At 34.1% G+C, this 14460-nt stretch overlaps 3 protein-coding genes across 4 annotated transcripts; 1 reads left to right on the top strand and 2 right to left on the bottom strand.

Annotated features, from left to right (window-relative positions):
* Window positions 1-19: 19 nt before the first annotated feature.
* LOC113231632 (26S proteasome non-ATPase regulatory subunit 5) lies at window positions 20-6887 on the bottom strand. Its single transcript, XM_026466050.1, has 7 exons — window positions 6672-6887; window positions 4378-4522; window positions 3159-3380; window positions 1957-2209; window positions 1160-1348; window positions 460-786; window positions 20-241 (listed from the first exon to the last, which is right to left on the bottom strand). Exons 1-7 carry the CDS (start codon window positions 6854-6856, stop codon window positions 45-47), a joined length of 1518 nt encoding a protein of 505 aa, XP_026321835.1. The 5' UTR covers window positions 6857-6887; the 3' UTR covers window positions 20-44.
* Window positions 6888-8483: 1596 nt separating this feature from the next.
* LOC113231704 (zinc finger protein 830) lies at window positions 8484-14210 on the bottom strand. Of its 2 annotated transcripts, none has more exons than XM_026466182.1 (4): window positions 13742-14210; window positions 13268-13368; window positions 8738-8907; window positions 8484-8631 (listed from the first exon to the last, which is right to left on the bottom strand). In XM_026466182.1, the coding sequence occupies exons 1-4, from the start codon at window positions 14208-14210 to the stop codon at window positions 8484-8486; spliced, it is 888 nt and encodes a 295-aa protein (XP_026321967.1). The 2 variants fall into 2 exon arrangements, with proteins under 2 accessions (XP_026321967.1, XP_026321965.1); XM_026466180.1 differs by having other exon boundaries at window positions 13268-13371.
* LOC113231601 (ATP-dependent (S)-NAD(P)H-hydrate dehydratase) lies at window positions 9430-12101 on the top strand. The gene is made up of 3 exons (XM_026465967.1): window positions 9430-9457; window positions 9997-10160; window positions 11232-12101. The coding sequence occupies exons 1-3, from the start codon at window positions 9430-9432 to the stop codon at window positions 11967-11969; spliced, it is 930 nt and encodes a 309-aa protein (XP_026321752.1). The 3' UTR covers window positions 11970-12101.
* Window positions 14211-14460: the final 250 nt, after the last annotated feature.

A 14460-nucleotide genomic window follows, 5' to 3' on the forward strand; every position in this document is an offset into this window, starting at 1 on the left:
TCAATATGTCCCATAATTGCCTGGACTTTAACATCAGGAACGATTTAATCACCTTCTTCCATAGCAACTTGCAACGCATCTTCTGAATAGAATGGCCCTTGCTCAACATACGTTTGAAGCCTCATTAAAATGTTGCTATCGAAGGCTGGTGAATGAGATAGCCTTCTGATGATGTCGTATTTCGCTTCTTTCGCCTCCTTTGTTTGATCCATACCTCTGTCTAGGAGGAATTCCACGAAACCTGCAAAAGAGGGACACTTTTGTAATTATACAAATTGGTAAGATAGACTTTACCATTTAGTATTTTATGTCACAGCTGTTAAACCTTTTTGTGAAAATGTCATCACAAATTATGTACAATGTGTGTGTTAAAATATTTAAGATTTGTAGTGATTGTTCTTTCTAGTTAACGTAAGTTATCAATAAACTAATTGCAAGAGTTATAAAATGTATTATTACCAGCAGTCCTAGCAACCAGCTCTTCACCCCACTGATGTTGACATACAGAGTCAAGCAGACTAAACGCAGCAAATTTGATGTCTGGGAAAGGATATTTGCACATTTCAAACAGTGTTTCCATTGGCCCGGGGTTTGTGGACAGAGTTCTAAACCATTCTCTTGTCATCAAAGTGACTCTGTGGTCGATAGGGCCACTCTTCGGAGCACTGGGGTCTTGGCTGTACCCAATAAGACTGGCATAACATTGTAAAGCACGAACTTTCATGTCTGACGGACTATTTCTTACAATTTGACCAACTTTTTGTATAGCCTGCGTGTATTTGCTTCCTGGAAATAAACTTGGGATCAATGAATATTACGTCTACCTATATCATGATTTTTTAAATCACCAAACTACACATATTGGCTAGTCTGATTAAAAATAGTGTCCTATACAATCAACGCAAACATTATAATATTATGTGATTTATAAATGTTTGTTAATATAATTTTTTTTTTAAAAACATTTTTAAGAATGGCAGTCTTCTTTTTTCCTTCTACCAATTTCTTTTCGATTTTCAATTCAGTATACATAACAAATTGCGCATGTGACCAACAGAATACGTGAAGAACAGCATATAAATGATCTGTCTGAATGATCTGCGTGCAGGATATGATATAGAGTATGTAAAATCTCCACAGTGATAATTTATACACTCACCTAGTGATGCAAGGCACAATTTTCCTTCAATAGTGTTCCCAATAAAGCCTAAAGTGTCCAATGCAACAGGCAGCGTGCCAGGGTCACCGGAATCTATTGTGTCAAATAGGCATTCTACTAGAATAGGATATTTGTCTAATATCTCTCTAGGATAGCTATGAGCCACTGCTCCAAAGAATTTCAAGTAACCTGAAAGTAGGAAATAAAAAATTTGGTTAGCGCTAGTACCTTGAAGTGGGTCTTGAGTGGACATCTTCTAAACCGTCAAACACACAGAGTACGGGTGCGGTACGATAACAAACGAGCGGGCGCAGAACCAGACCTGAGCCAACACACGCCCGACCCGCACTCGCTGTCAGTGTGTGTCACGCTTAAGAGAAACTTCAGATGTTTATATCAGAACCGCGCTTCATTATCATCATTATTTCCACTACATGACTGTAGTTTGTGCGTCTGGAGGTGGAAGCCCTGTTCCTGGCATTGACATTTGGCATTTTGAGAATCTCGCATTCTGCGAATCGGGCATTCTGCCTGTTTAGCGTTTTGCGTTTCTGGCATAAAGCGTCAAAACGCTACTGTGTATATAGATGACTCGAAATGTCACATTACTCATTTATTCCCTATGCGTACAAGCGACATACGAAATTTTTAGGTTTGTTTAGTCTGATTACGAATCGGTTAAAACAGTTTACGAATAGAGTTTGAAGACTGCAAATGTAAAATTACTTAACATATGAAATGAAGCTATTTTGAATGTATAATACAATTATTGTAATAAAATTTCTACTCCACCTTACCTGGAACCAAAAGACTGCCCAGTAGATTACGATGCAAAGCCTCAACCAAAACTGCAATCTTTTGCAACACCCCGCGCTGCACCAAGTAACTAATCCCATGTGCTTTCACAGCCAACTGAGATAGTAACTCTAATATGTTCAACTGGTACAAAACATCGTTTGTGTTTAACTCCGAAACCATAAAATCTATGTATTCTTGGTCAGCACATAGTCTGAACAGTTCCGGTGCTCTTATTGAAATGTTTATTGCCACCTGGAACAGATAGATTGTAACGACAACTTGCAAAGCATTGTGAACATGATATTGCAGTCATTTTTCACCAGTATGAACTATGGCTGAATATTAGCAAAGGCAATATATTTTTACGGTCAACTGTAGATTAGATCTATTAAATATTTTTCTTTTTAACTTAATTTGTATGTTGTTTTCTTTTTATTGCAATGCATGTAGAATGAAGTTATTAAGATTTTCTTCTGTAAATGAATTTTCAAAGACGGTCTAGCAGTTTTTGAGTATTGTACAGAAAATTGTATCTATGTGCCCCAGTACAAATATATTCTATAACTTTGTACAGTCAACAGCACATCAAAGTGTACAGTTTTGTTCGAGTTACAAGTGAAATTCGGGTTACAAGTGAAGTAATTTTAATTTTGATCTCAGAGCTGTAGATCAGTAGACATGCCGAAGTCATTAAAGATCGTGACAAAAATAAAAATTATCATGTGCATCTCTAGTATTTTATTTTATTTTCATCTTCAATCAATTGCATAGAATTTCATGTTAACAGAGCGCCATGCATGCAGATCGATACCTCCAATGAACACTACGCGAAATTTATTTTTGGACCTGTTCTGTTTTTCTTGTTTTTTGTTTTTTTTTTTTGGCACAAATTCTTTTTGTTTTTTTCCAATTTTGTTTTTTGTTCTTTATTTTTTGTTACAAAATTCGAGAACCATAATATTAGTAAATAAATATGGCTGTTTACAAAAATAACAGAAAATGACCAAAAGATAGTGTTTTGGAGGTATGAAGATAATTTTATTGTATATTTATTTTAATAAAAAAAATGTCTTTTGTCATAATTTTATACAAAAATGCTAAAATGAAATTGCATATTGATTCCTACTTTACGTCCATAAAGTTGGTAGGTCAATGGTCCCTAAGCTGTGAAAATTTGTGTGATAAAGGACAAAGAATTCACCTCAAAAGCATTACATTTAACACTGCTACTACCGTCAAAAGCAATTTTCATCTCCTCTAGCACCCTGGGATAAGCCTCTGGAGGCAACATAGACGTAATTTGAATAGCAGTATTGGCGACTCCAAGATCTTCATCAGTGACCATCTGTCCTGTGGCCACAAAAACGTCCTGATATTCTGCTACAGGTAGTGTGTTTATATCTGTGCTTAGTGCTTTGTATACCTAGAAAAGGGCCAAAAAATTTTTTTTACAACTTCATAATAAAACTATAACTTCATTTTCATGTTTGTACATGATCAGAAACAGTTGCACTTGTTGTACTTCCACCTCTTCTTGCCTTCCTATCTGCTTTTTTCACTTTCTCGCATGCCATTCCATTAAAAATAACAATGAAGACAGTGAAGAAAGCCTATTTTCTATGTAATAATACTGTTTTGTTAATTAAACATGTTACTTGCATCTTTCTATGAAGGCATAGGTGTATATTAACAACATAATGTGTTCTATTTCATAATTTGTAAATAATTAAACTCCACAGAAATCAATAACATTATTCCACTGTTAAAATTTGATTAAAACATGAAATAACATAATTAACTAATTAAAAATAAAATAGGCAAACTAAAGAATAATGAAATATGGAAAACTACATCAACAAACATTTTATACAAAAATCTAAAATTGAAATGCCATTGGACAGGACATATTTCACAATACAGTAACAAGAGCATGGAGGGATCCAATAGGAAAAGCATAGAGTTTAAAAGTAAAAAAAAAGAAGTGTACCGATGATATAGCCAAAGGAGCTGGAAAATACTGGTTGCATGTTCCCAAGTATATATAGACGTCAATGGAAGAGGAAAAGGTCTACACCTGACAAGAATCCACTGCAAATATCACAAACTAAGTACCTAGGCAGATATGGGCAAGCGCTTGGGTTTTAACCCGGCGTTTTGTTAACCCGGGTTCAAATCGGGTTAAAACCCATTAATGCCTAAAATCGCGGGTAAAAATCGATTTACAAGTAAATATTTGTTGTAAATCGAATGGTGTTCAAATTTAACGATATTATTACAAAATGTTTATTGCTTTTTATCTGGCAATTGGATTTGCCTTTCTATGAAAGGGTTTTAACCCACTGCCCATCTTTGTACCTAGGTAATAGAATTATTATTGTAAAGAAACTATATACGCTTTATTATTCTATTTATATTTTTACCTCATCTATGGCAAGTTTTCGCACACAACTTTTTTCATGCCTCAGCAAGTACATAATATGGCCTGTGTAGGTTTTGATCACATCTCCAGGGTTAAACTTCTCAAAACAAATGCGAAGTACTTCACAAGTCAAATCCACATGAGTCCTGCAAACGAACAATTAAAACTTTCACAATCTTGTTTTCTCAAGTGTCATTGTATTTCTCAATAGCAAAACCTGAACAGTTACTGTATAAATAAACCAATGTTAATTGTCGTAGTGATTTAAAAATTATATGCCAATGTCTATAAAATATTATGAAGTGCACATCTACTATTACTAATGCATATTTTTATATTCATGAATAATTTGATATTTACTTTATTGTCAAAAGGTTCAAATGTGTACCTGTATAAATGTATGTAACCTATATTATAAAACACCTACTTAACAAGAAAAATAAAAAGAGTAAAATTTTCAATGACTCTCTACCTGATGGTAGGTATATTATTTTGTGTGTAATTTTTTGTTTTCCCTAGAAAAAAACCTTTAAGTTACAATAAAATAGATTTTTTTGTGTGTAAACAATAGTTAGAAGGTTTATAATAAGATAATAGGACATAATACTATAAATAAATAATTTATTTTAAATTTATTTTATTAAAGTGTAGGGTCTTGGTCATATAGGTGATTGTGTAAGGCTGCTACTAAACGAAACGCATGCGTGAAGTCCGTACAATAAGCTCCATGCGGATGAAACTGACTGCAAGCAGCATTGACTTACAATTATATGGACGTCGGGTCCGCGCTAAAAAGTGTCCGAACTTATAGGGCGTTAAAATCGTATACAGAGCGTCATTCACGCTTTAGTCTTCGTTTGTTCGACTGACAGCGCAGCAAGCAAAATTAGACAGTACTGCGATGACATAACAATTTAAATTCAACGTTTTAGCTTTTTCATATTCCTTTACATGTCACTACGTTTAAATAGGTTGACGTGGGACATTTTTTTTCGTGGTTTTTGTATTAGACCCGTCGTGCATTTATTTGTAAGTCAATGGTTAAAGTATTTAAATATTCTAAAACTGGATTATGGCATTCATGATATCTCAAAAAATTATTTTGTCGCTTTTTTTTAGCGGATATATACGCTATTCTAGCGTTAAACACAAAACCTTTCATTCATTTACTGTAAATTTTACAAACGTAAGTTCAGTGAGTGTTTCACCGTAGATGGGAGATAATCAAGTGCTTAAAAAGTACACAGATTGAAGAACAATAGGCCTTCATAATTAACTACCACCATCAGTTTAATGTGAAAAAAATTGCTTGTACCCATAAGTATCTATTAAAGATACATTGAGAGTTATAATAGTCTAGTGCTAGTACAATAATAATTGCTTTTTAACCGATAAGTACCTATGGCAGTAGGTATACCTAGGTCTTCAATTATTAACCCATCACATGTCCTAGAAACACTTGGTGTCCTCAACATGCAGCTGAGTTTTCATCCACCATTATTGAAAACATTACAAAAATGTATAAGAATTTTTAAAGGTTCATGTATGTACATTTGCGAATGTTCAGTAACAATATCCCTCACTCAAAGGTGAAGGAACTCTAAGAATGTATGTAAAGTAGTCAACCAGCATTGAGCCAGCAAGCCAGGTGAAGGAGACCCATGATAACATTGGAATGATGGATCGGATAAGTTGACTTTAGCTAGACTAGCAACTAAATGTGTTAACATCTGAAAGACATAGTAAATTAAACTACTTTTACAGATTTAAATCGCGTATATTTGTTTTTCCAAACAAACCAATGTTTCGGGCCCTTTATAGGTCCCATGGTCACAGTTGACTGTTTGTTTGAAAAAACAAATATTTATAGATTTAAATCCGTGAAAATAGTTTCATTTACAATTTGTAACAATCGTGAAAACCTAAGAACTCGATATCTAAAACATATATAAAGTAACATTATGTGTAGTGCAATAAAAGCTATGGTTGGACTGCACGAAAGGAACTGGACTTTGATCAATTTTTTTATGGCCTTAGTAAATTAAAATTTTTCAGCTTTATTATCTGGAAAACTATTGCCTACATAGAAAAATTAATAAGAACAAAAAGTGTTTATTTATATCTAATCTATCCGAAACAAACACTAAAAACAATTTTAAAAAATAATTAGAAAGTCTAGTTTCCATAGTGCCCCTTTCCTACCGTCTGACCATCCATAGTGCCCCTTTCCTACCGTCTAACCCGAACTACTTTCGAAAAACTTTTGAAAGTATAATTAGTAAAAATGTTACGTACTTCTCCGGAACATTCAGACATCGCACAATCTTCGTTATTCCAACGTTTTGTATAGTGCCGATAGCCTCACGGGCAGGTTTAAACGTGAGTAAATTCTTAATATCATTTAAAGCACTGTGCCGGAATTCCTCTCGTTGAAGATTGTTGATAAATATACGATATTGTTCAGTATCCGAGTTTATCATGATGAAACAAAAATTAAGCGGTTTAAACAGGGACCAATTATTTATTCTTTTAGTACTTTTTTTTAGGTTTTTATATTAAATTTGAAAAACAAACAAGTTCTTTTTCTAAAACTTTGACATTATGGACTGACTGACGGTGACGGCTTTGATTTGACAAGCAAAAGACAACATGACAGTGCAATAATTCTACTTTGACGTCGTTGCGCTTTTTTGTTATCTTAACAGAAGTGAAACAGGTATAAATATAAAAGTTCGGTTTTTTAATTATCTGTAATACCCTGCGTAGTACTGTGTCATAAAAAAACTTCAATTTTGAAAAAATCATATTTTTTCTATATTTCTCTTAGAGGATGGAAAAAAAATATTTCTCCACATTTGACAGTCAAGAGTTGAAGATACTTTTTTTTTATCCTAATAATACTAAGGGTCGTATTCCAAAACTCTACTCAATGCTCAAGTCAGAACTAAGTATGATTTCAAGCACTGGAAATACGAACCTAATGGCAAGGACTTGAGTATGATTTCTAGTGTTTTAAATCATACACAAGTTCGGAATTGAGCATAGAGTAGAGTTCTGGAATAAGACCCTTAGGGTCGTATTCCAGAACTCTACTCAATGCTCAACTCAGGACTTGAGCAGACTTGAGTATGATTTCAAGCACTGGAAATACGACCCTAATGGCAAAGACTTGAGTATGATTTCTAGTGCTAAAGTTTTAAAAATCATACTCAAATCCTGACTTGAGCATTGAGTAGAGTTCTGGAATACGACCCTGAATGTAAAACAATGGAGTAAATTATTTTCCTATTTCTAGTTTTAGCTACTTACAAAGTGTTTTGACTAACTTGTTTTTAAAACGGGTAAACTTTTAATTTTATTTCTTTTTCGCTGTTGTCCAATAATTTTAAATCTCTTTTTCTCTATACAATTTTATTTTTCAATTATTTCCACAGAAATGTTCGCCGAGAGGAATTTCGCTGAGATCTTTTTGATCCTCATTGATGCTTCGGTATCCAAACCATCTTCACCCGCACTGCTATCGTTACCAACGGATATTGATATGTTCTGATAAAATATATATTCAATAACCCTTCCGGATTACGTCCTTCTCGCCATTATCTAAAATAAATTAAATATAATTTTAGCTTGCGTTTCGTGTAGAAAACTGTACCCTTATTGAAAGGTGGTTACCGCTGCTAACCACTTTGTTTATCAATGAATAGCAAAATAACGACCACAACTTTTATCTAAATTTTAACGTAGTTTATACGGACAATCATATGTAATATAAATTTTCATAAACTTTATATATAAGCATAAATAATTACTCACCAATAAAAAAAACTTCCGCAAATTCGCGTACTCGAAAATTCCCGATCTCCACTGGCAAAATTAGTTACCTAAATGGCCACGCCACGGCTATTAAACACCATATGGGTGGTGTTGTCAATTCAGTCGTATTTAAAGAATTAAAACACAAAACGAATAGGTGTCACTTTAGACGAAATACCCGTTTCTGAGTTTTCGGGATCATCAGTATTGTTGGATTGAAACCATGGAAGAATGTAATTTAGTAGAGAACTAATGTTTTTATTAAGCATTAAACAATACATTAATTTAAAACTGTTAACTATACGACTTTTTCGCTCGCCAGTCCAAGAATTCGTCGATGTCAGCTTCGCCTCCAGATTCATTATCTTCATCAATACTCATTTGTTCGACTTCTTGCGTTTTCTTTTTCGTTTCTTCTTTCTTCAGTTCTAATTCTAAAACTCTATAACAAACAAAGAAAAGTTCCATAACCAGAATATTAAATTTCCGATACGTAAAACAAGCCAATTTCCTTGTAATAGACATGCAGGATTGAGTCTGATCCATACCTTGACCAGTTCCTAATTTGTTCATCTATTTCATCTATTTGCCGCTCTGCTGTTGCTTCTTCTTGTTCGCCTGCAATGATCTCGGCTGAAGCACTTGCTTCTTCTTTAATTTCTTTTTGAAATTTGTCCCATTCTTCTTCGACTGGATCTTTATACTCGATGTTGCGAGCCTGTCAAAATTACATACTGAATTAGTTAAATATTTTCGAATTAACCTTAATTTAATATTAAACATACTCATTTATTTTATTTTAGCAAAGGTACACAACTTCTAATATAACACAATTTTAATTAACAGCAGTAAACAGTTTCCTACCCTTATCGATGTATAGCGTTCCTAACATTTTTTTCATGCTGGCGTAAAATTGATGGTTTAAAGTTTTAATAACGTCATTGTCGACTTTAATAAAGTTTATTGCATCTGATTCTTTCGTAATCAATAAAAAAGGGCAAGATTTAAATTAACTTAGACTGACAAGTTATGATAGTTTATAATTTTACTCATAATGCCAATTTCAATTAGTAGTCTAAAATAAAGGGCATCGACTCCTACACATTTAGGTCCTTACAACTTGACAGGTTCTCAACAATAACTTAATTAAAGAACAATGTCAAGTATGAGGCTTCATAAGCATCATGCGTCTTTTAACTTGGTTGAGTATTACGTATTTGACAGTAATTGTTTCGGATCAATGTCAGATTGTCAGACGGAGAACGAGAGTAAAGGGCCTAATAAGAAAGACCGTTCTCATAATAAAAAAAGTCAGATGCAATGAACTTAAAAGTCTAGATTGCATTTGCCTGAATAAACTCAAACGATATATTACTAAAAATACAACAAAACCATTAAACATAATGTTAATATGATATAAAAAATAATGCTCATCTGTCAGAAATTATAATTTTACACGTATGCTCGTATGACTTTACTACAAAGTAACACCGTCGCTTCGTCGCCAACCCTATGAGGTATCCATCGGATCACGCTACACGTAAAAGGTTTCATCTTCATCGATCGTATGCAGAGGGCCTCTCATCTTGTTCGTTTTTTATCAAATTCGAGCGTAGCGTCTCTGCTTAGAAGATGGAAAAAATAAAGGAAGCGTCTTTGGCATTTCTAAACGAAACTACCTCTGTCAAAAATTGTCGGCAATTTGACTTTGGTATCAAAAACTTCTTATCACTAATGTTATCGACATTAACAAAAACATTGGTTTTTTACCATTGTTTTACAAATTTGAGGTCTACAATTGTGCTAGCCAGGACTAAAATGGACGCAGCGAGTATGATCAGAACTGTGAAGGCATGTATTCCGCCGTTGGACGGTAGTAGTCACAAAGGTCAAGCTGGTCGAATCGGAGTTGTAGGGGGGTCGTTGGAGTACACTGGAGCCCCTTATTTTGCGGGAATAAGTGCGCTAAGAGTGAGTAGCTTTTATTCATAAACGTTGTTAAGGGCTAGGAATCGAAGTGCACAATTTAATAGTGGTTATTGTTCAGATTTCCCAATAAAATAATTCACCAATTATATCAGAGGCGAAAGATGACTTTTCGGAATACGTTAACAGTTGTAGGTACACTGCAAATGCTGCAATGGAAACCAGTTTTCTGTAAATATCCACTACTAACTTTGAGAATGAATAATTAATAAATATTATCGCATTTTCTGCATTTATTTATTCTTTAAAACATTTGTCCATCTTGGAAATGGGGTATGGGGTAGTAACTTCCAAAAATCTGACATGGAAGAAAAGTCAGGTGTAAAAATAGTGTACATGGAACTAATGGGCATAAATATGACATTTTAAGGTTACAATTGTTCCATGTGGAACTGAGTACAATGGAACTGGGAATAAATGATTACATTTACATTTTGGCTATGTAAAATCAAAACTGAATGTATATGTAGTGTGTGGTATTAAAGCAACCGCAGATCAGGTTTCCTTTTTAAGTGCTCTGTTCAAAATTAGAGAACTTGTAAATGATAAATGGGTACTTTTCTTATCACTTATATCACTCTTCTTCCTATTGATAACCATGACCGCTATACATGAACTAAACCAAGACTAGGTTACTATAAGCATATGCACTAAATATAAATATTAAAGTACCTAGTGTTAAGAATAACCAGATCTTACAACACACACATTAGTCTTGAGGCAATGATAACGTACCTAAAGTAGACTATGGTTTCAAACATATGTATTTATGTCTTGATTGTGTTGTAACTATTGAATTTGAAGAACATGTAAACCTAAGAATTATAAACCTTCTACAACATTAGGAAATCACTAGTATCACCAGTTTTTAACTAATTGCTCTTGCTTCTGAAATATTGTCCAAGTTTATTTTTACCTTTACTTAGAGTAAAGGTACTTATTCCTGAATCACCTTTAAAATGTTCTTTCGCAGATACCAAATACCAAAATGCCATGCTAAAATTGATTCTTTCTTGAAAGTAATCTTAAAATAATTTTAAAATGAAAATATTTCAGGTGGGAGCAGACTTGGTGCACATATTCTGCACAAATCCAGCATCAACAGTGATCAAGTCTTACAGCCCAGAGTTGATAGTGCACCCTATTTTGGACAGACCAAATGCAGTCTCAGAAATATCGCCCTGGCTGGATAGACTTCATGCTGTAGTCATTGGCCCAGGACTAGGCAGAGAAGCAAAAACATTTGAAGTTGTCACGGAATTACTTAAAACAATACAAACTAAAAATATACCCCTAGTTATTGATGCTGATGGTTTATTCTTGATTACTGAAAAGCCAGATTTGCTAAAGGAGTTTACATCTCCAGTTATTCTTACACCAAACAAGATAGAATTTGAAAGACTTTGTAACAAATTCAATGGAGTGTCTGGACTGAGTCGGTTGGGAGCAAAAGTAACTGTTTTTAAAAAAGGACAGGAAGATGAAGTTTTCAGCCCAATTGCAGAAGCACAATGGAAGTCAAGTACAGGAGGTTCTGGCCGTAGATGTGGTGGTCAGGGCGACCTGCTATCTGGTGCAATTGCAACCTTCCTACACTGGACATTAGCTAGTTTGAACAACATTGACACAGATTCAGATAAAAGTATGATGGCTGCATCTTTATCTTGCTATGCAGCTTCCAAACTAATACGGTCATGTAATGAGAATGGCTTTAAAGTAAAAGGACGAAGTATGTTGGCACATGATATGATTGAATATATACATGTTTCTTTCGAAGATTTATTTGGACAGTGATAATTTTCACACTGTCAATAATGTAATCATACCTATTTACATTGAGTATATAACCTGAAATAGAGACGAAATAAGGGCCATATATTTCTGGTAACACCTTAGCAATACAGCTCTTATAAATATCAACTCCCATTTGCACTGAAATATATATATTTAATTGCCTCGTGGCCGATCGGTTACCAAGCCGGACTGCCACACAGAGGTCCCAGGTTCGATTCCCGGGCCGGGAGAAATAGCTGTTCTATTCGGTGGTGTGGGAAAAACAGCAAAACATAATTATAAAACAAGCAGAATCACATTTCATCGGTAATTAAATATGTAATTTTGCAATTTTCGTCCATTATAGCAAAGCTCAAGTTAACTGGTTGATTTGAAGTGAAACAATTGATGACACCCATTAACGACACCCATCAATTGTTTCGAACTCTGGCTAGCCAATCGGAGCGCAGTTGTCACAGTAATGATATGGCAGAATAGTTTTTAAACAAACGAAATAACATTTTGTCTCTATTTCTGGTTATAACTATACTCGATGCCTATTTATTATTTGGCATTTAAGGGTAATGTTTTTATAAGTTTTAATAAATGTTTTTACTGATGTTCATAATTTACTGGAATAACAAGTAAATAAAGTCAGACATAAGAAAGAAATAATAAAGTTATGAATTGCTCATTATAATATGTTAGTTATTTCTGTGGTTTGGTACAAAGTGTACATACAACAAACAACATTAGTAACCTAATGTTTTTAATAAAAATAGCATCGGGCGCAATTGACTGTCCAGACTTATTATCAGAAATATCATTGAGAGTTCCATCTAAATCTTTAAGAAACAATTAACTTTTGTTTCTACCACCGCACCCGCTCGTACTAATTATAGGCAAAATGAGTTTATGTGGCGTGCAAGTAACAATTTTAACATTATGTGTAATTTATTCGATCTGGATCTTATCTTTTAAAACGAGTGCGATTTCGGCAAGGAGAGCATTGAGTGGGCAATTCTTTAACTTAAAGTGAGTTACAACTGCAATTGTCTTTTTTATATTTTATAAATAAGTTATGTTCTGTTTTATACCTTAAATAGTGTATCCAAGTGTTTTTATTATATTTCTATTTGTGAGGATCTATAATTGGCTCTCAGTCGTTACTATTTTCATTTAAGTTAGTTTTAAGCTGTTGATCTTCCTGTTAGATAAATAAAAAAAAATAAGTAATACGGACTTGGCATACTAGTACCAAGTCACAAAATTATAGGTATGTGCAAAAATGAAAATATATATGAATGTAAAACTGTTACCTTAGCATCTAATATGGGATCATCAAAGAAACCTTCTGGGATTGGTTGGTCAGGAGCTACAGGCGTTTTGTCTGATTGTTTTTCTTTTGACGTTGATGGACCTGCTGATTCAAAAATATTAATGTATTATGATTACCACCAGTTACTGGTTCCTTACTAAGGTATGCCATTTTTCTTTTGTCAAGTGGTGAAATAACCATAACTTTTTTAATCAATTCACTTAAAATTCACATTGAAACGTATTAATACACAAAACCTGTAGATCGTATTCAATCGAATCGATCTACATAAAATTTTTATCATAATGTGCATTCCTAGTCTGTAGGTCATCCATAGTTGAAAAAAGCTATAACTATGGATTTTGTGCTTCGACAGTAGGGCTCCGGGGTACTGGTGCAATTGTTAGGAATAATATTAGAGGCATAGTGAGAAGACCATCAAACCTCGAAAGCTGTAATGGGTTTATCTACATACCTTTTTTACCTGCCCTGCCACTAACTGTAGGCGCAAGTGGAGCTCGTTTTACTTCCTCATTGTGGTACGATACAATACTAGGTGCATCATTCTTAGGTTTCTGTGGTAAAACTGACTGCGCTTCACTCGCATTCTTCAAAATACTCTTAATTTTCTTCTGCGGAGGCGCCTCAATAGGTGGACTCAAACGTTTCTGTTTACTTACTTTAGTAAAGTTATTTGTGAGTTCCTTTAGTTTTTTCGCTTGTTCCACATTTTCTTTATGTTGTTTACTGTTCAAATGGACTGGCCAAGCCTTCTCTGACCTCACCACAGACGAGCAAAGTATGCACATTAGTTGTCCTGCATTGTACTTTGCTAAAGGGTTGTCTATCTTTGTAGGTTGACTGTCTTTTTTCTTTCGCTCGGCCATAAGCCGGCGCATTTCTTCCTGCGCTCTTTTCTTCTCAACTTGCATTCGAAGCGACATTATAAAATATTTTGTAAAAAACCCCTCAACAACAAACACAATGTCGTACTTCATTTAATGTCACAGACTATTTATTGTCATGGCAATGTCAAAGTTCTCGTTCGTAATCAACTAATCATTCACTCCGTTTTTTAATGGCTCGTACTACTGTACTTGAGTTTAAATGGAGCTTTCTATTAAACAGAGAGGCGTATGGATGTATACCTTAGACTATGTTTTTTCTATCCTCTAAGATGTATACATACATACA

This window comes from Hyposmocoma kahamanoa, unplaced genomic scaffold (genome assembly GCF_003589595.1).
Source record: "Hyposmocoma kahamanoa isolate Upper Pololo Valley unplaced genomic scaffold, ASM358959v1 66, whole genome shotgun sequence".
NCBI classification, from domain to species: Eukaryota; Metazoa; Arthropoda; class Insecta; order Lepidoptera; family Cosmopterigidae; genus Hyposmocoma; species Hyposmocoma kahamanoa.

Excerpts from the sequence above, each read along its gene's own strand:
- LOC113231601 (XM_026465967.1), top strand. The coding sequence starts at position 9,430 with ATGTCAGATTGTCAGACGGAGAACGAGA. Across the intron at positions 9,458-9,996 it reads TTGTCAGACGGAGAACGAGA|CCAGGACTAAAATGGACGCA; the intron begins GTAAAGGGCCTA and ends CAATTGTGCTAG. Across the intron at positions 10,161-11,231 it reads CGGGAATAAGTGCGCTAAGA|GTGGGAGCAGACTTGGTGCA; the intron begins GTGAGTAGCTTT and ends AAAATATTTCAG.
- LOC113231704 (XM_026466180.1), bottom strand. The coding sequence starts at position 14,210 with ATGTCGCTTCGAATGCAAGTTGAGAAGAAAAGAGCGCAGGAAGAAATG. Across the intron at positions 13,372-13,741 it reads TGGCAGGGCAGGTAAAAAAG|CAGGTCCATCAACGTCAAAA; the intron begins GTATGTAGATAA and ends TTTTTGAATCAG. Across the intron at positions 8,632-8,737 it reads CAAATTAGGAACTGGTCAAG|AGTTTTAGAATTAGAACTGA; the intron begins GTATGGATCAGA and ends TGTTTGTTATAG.
- LOC113231632 (XM_026466050.1), bottom strand. The coding sequence starts at position 6,856 with ATGATAAACTCGGATACTGAACAATATCGTATATTTATCAACAATCTT. Across the intron at positions 2,210-3,158 it reads TTAAATGTAATGCTTTTGAG|GTGGCAATAAACATTTCAAT; the intron begins GTGAATTCTTTG and ends TATCTGTTCCAG. Across the intron at positions 242-459 it reads GCTGGTTGCTAGGACTGCTG|GTTTCGTGGAATTCCTCCTA; the intron begins GTAATAATACAT and ends CCTCTTTTGCAG.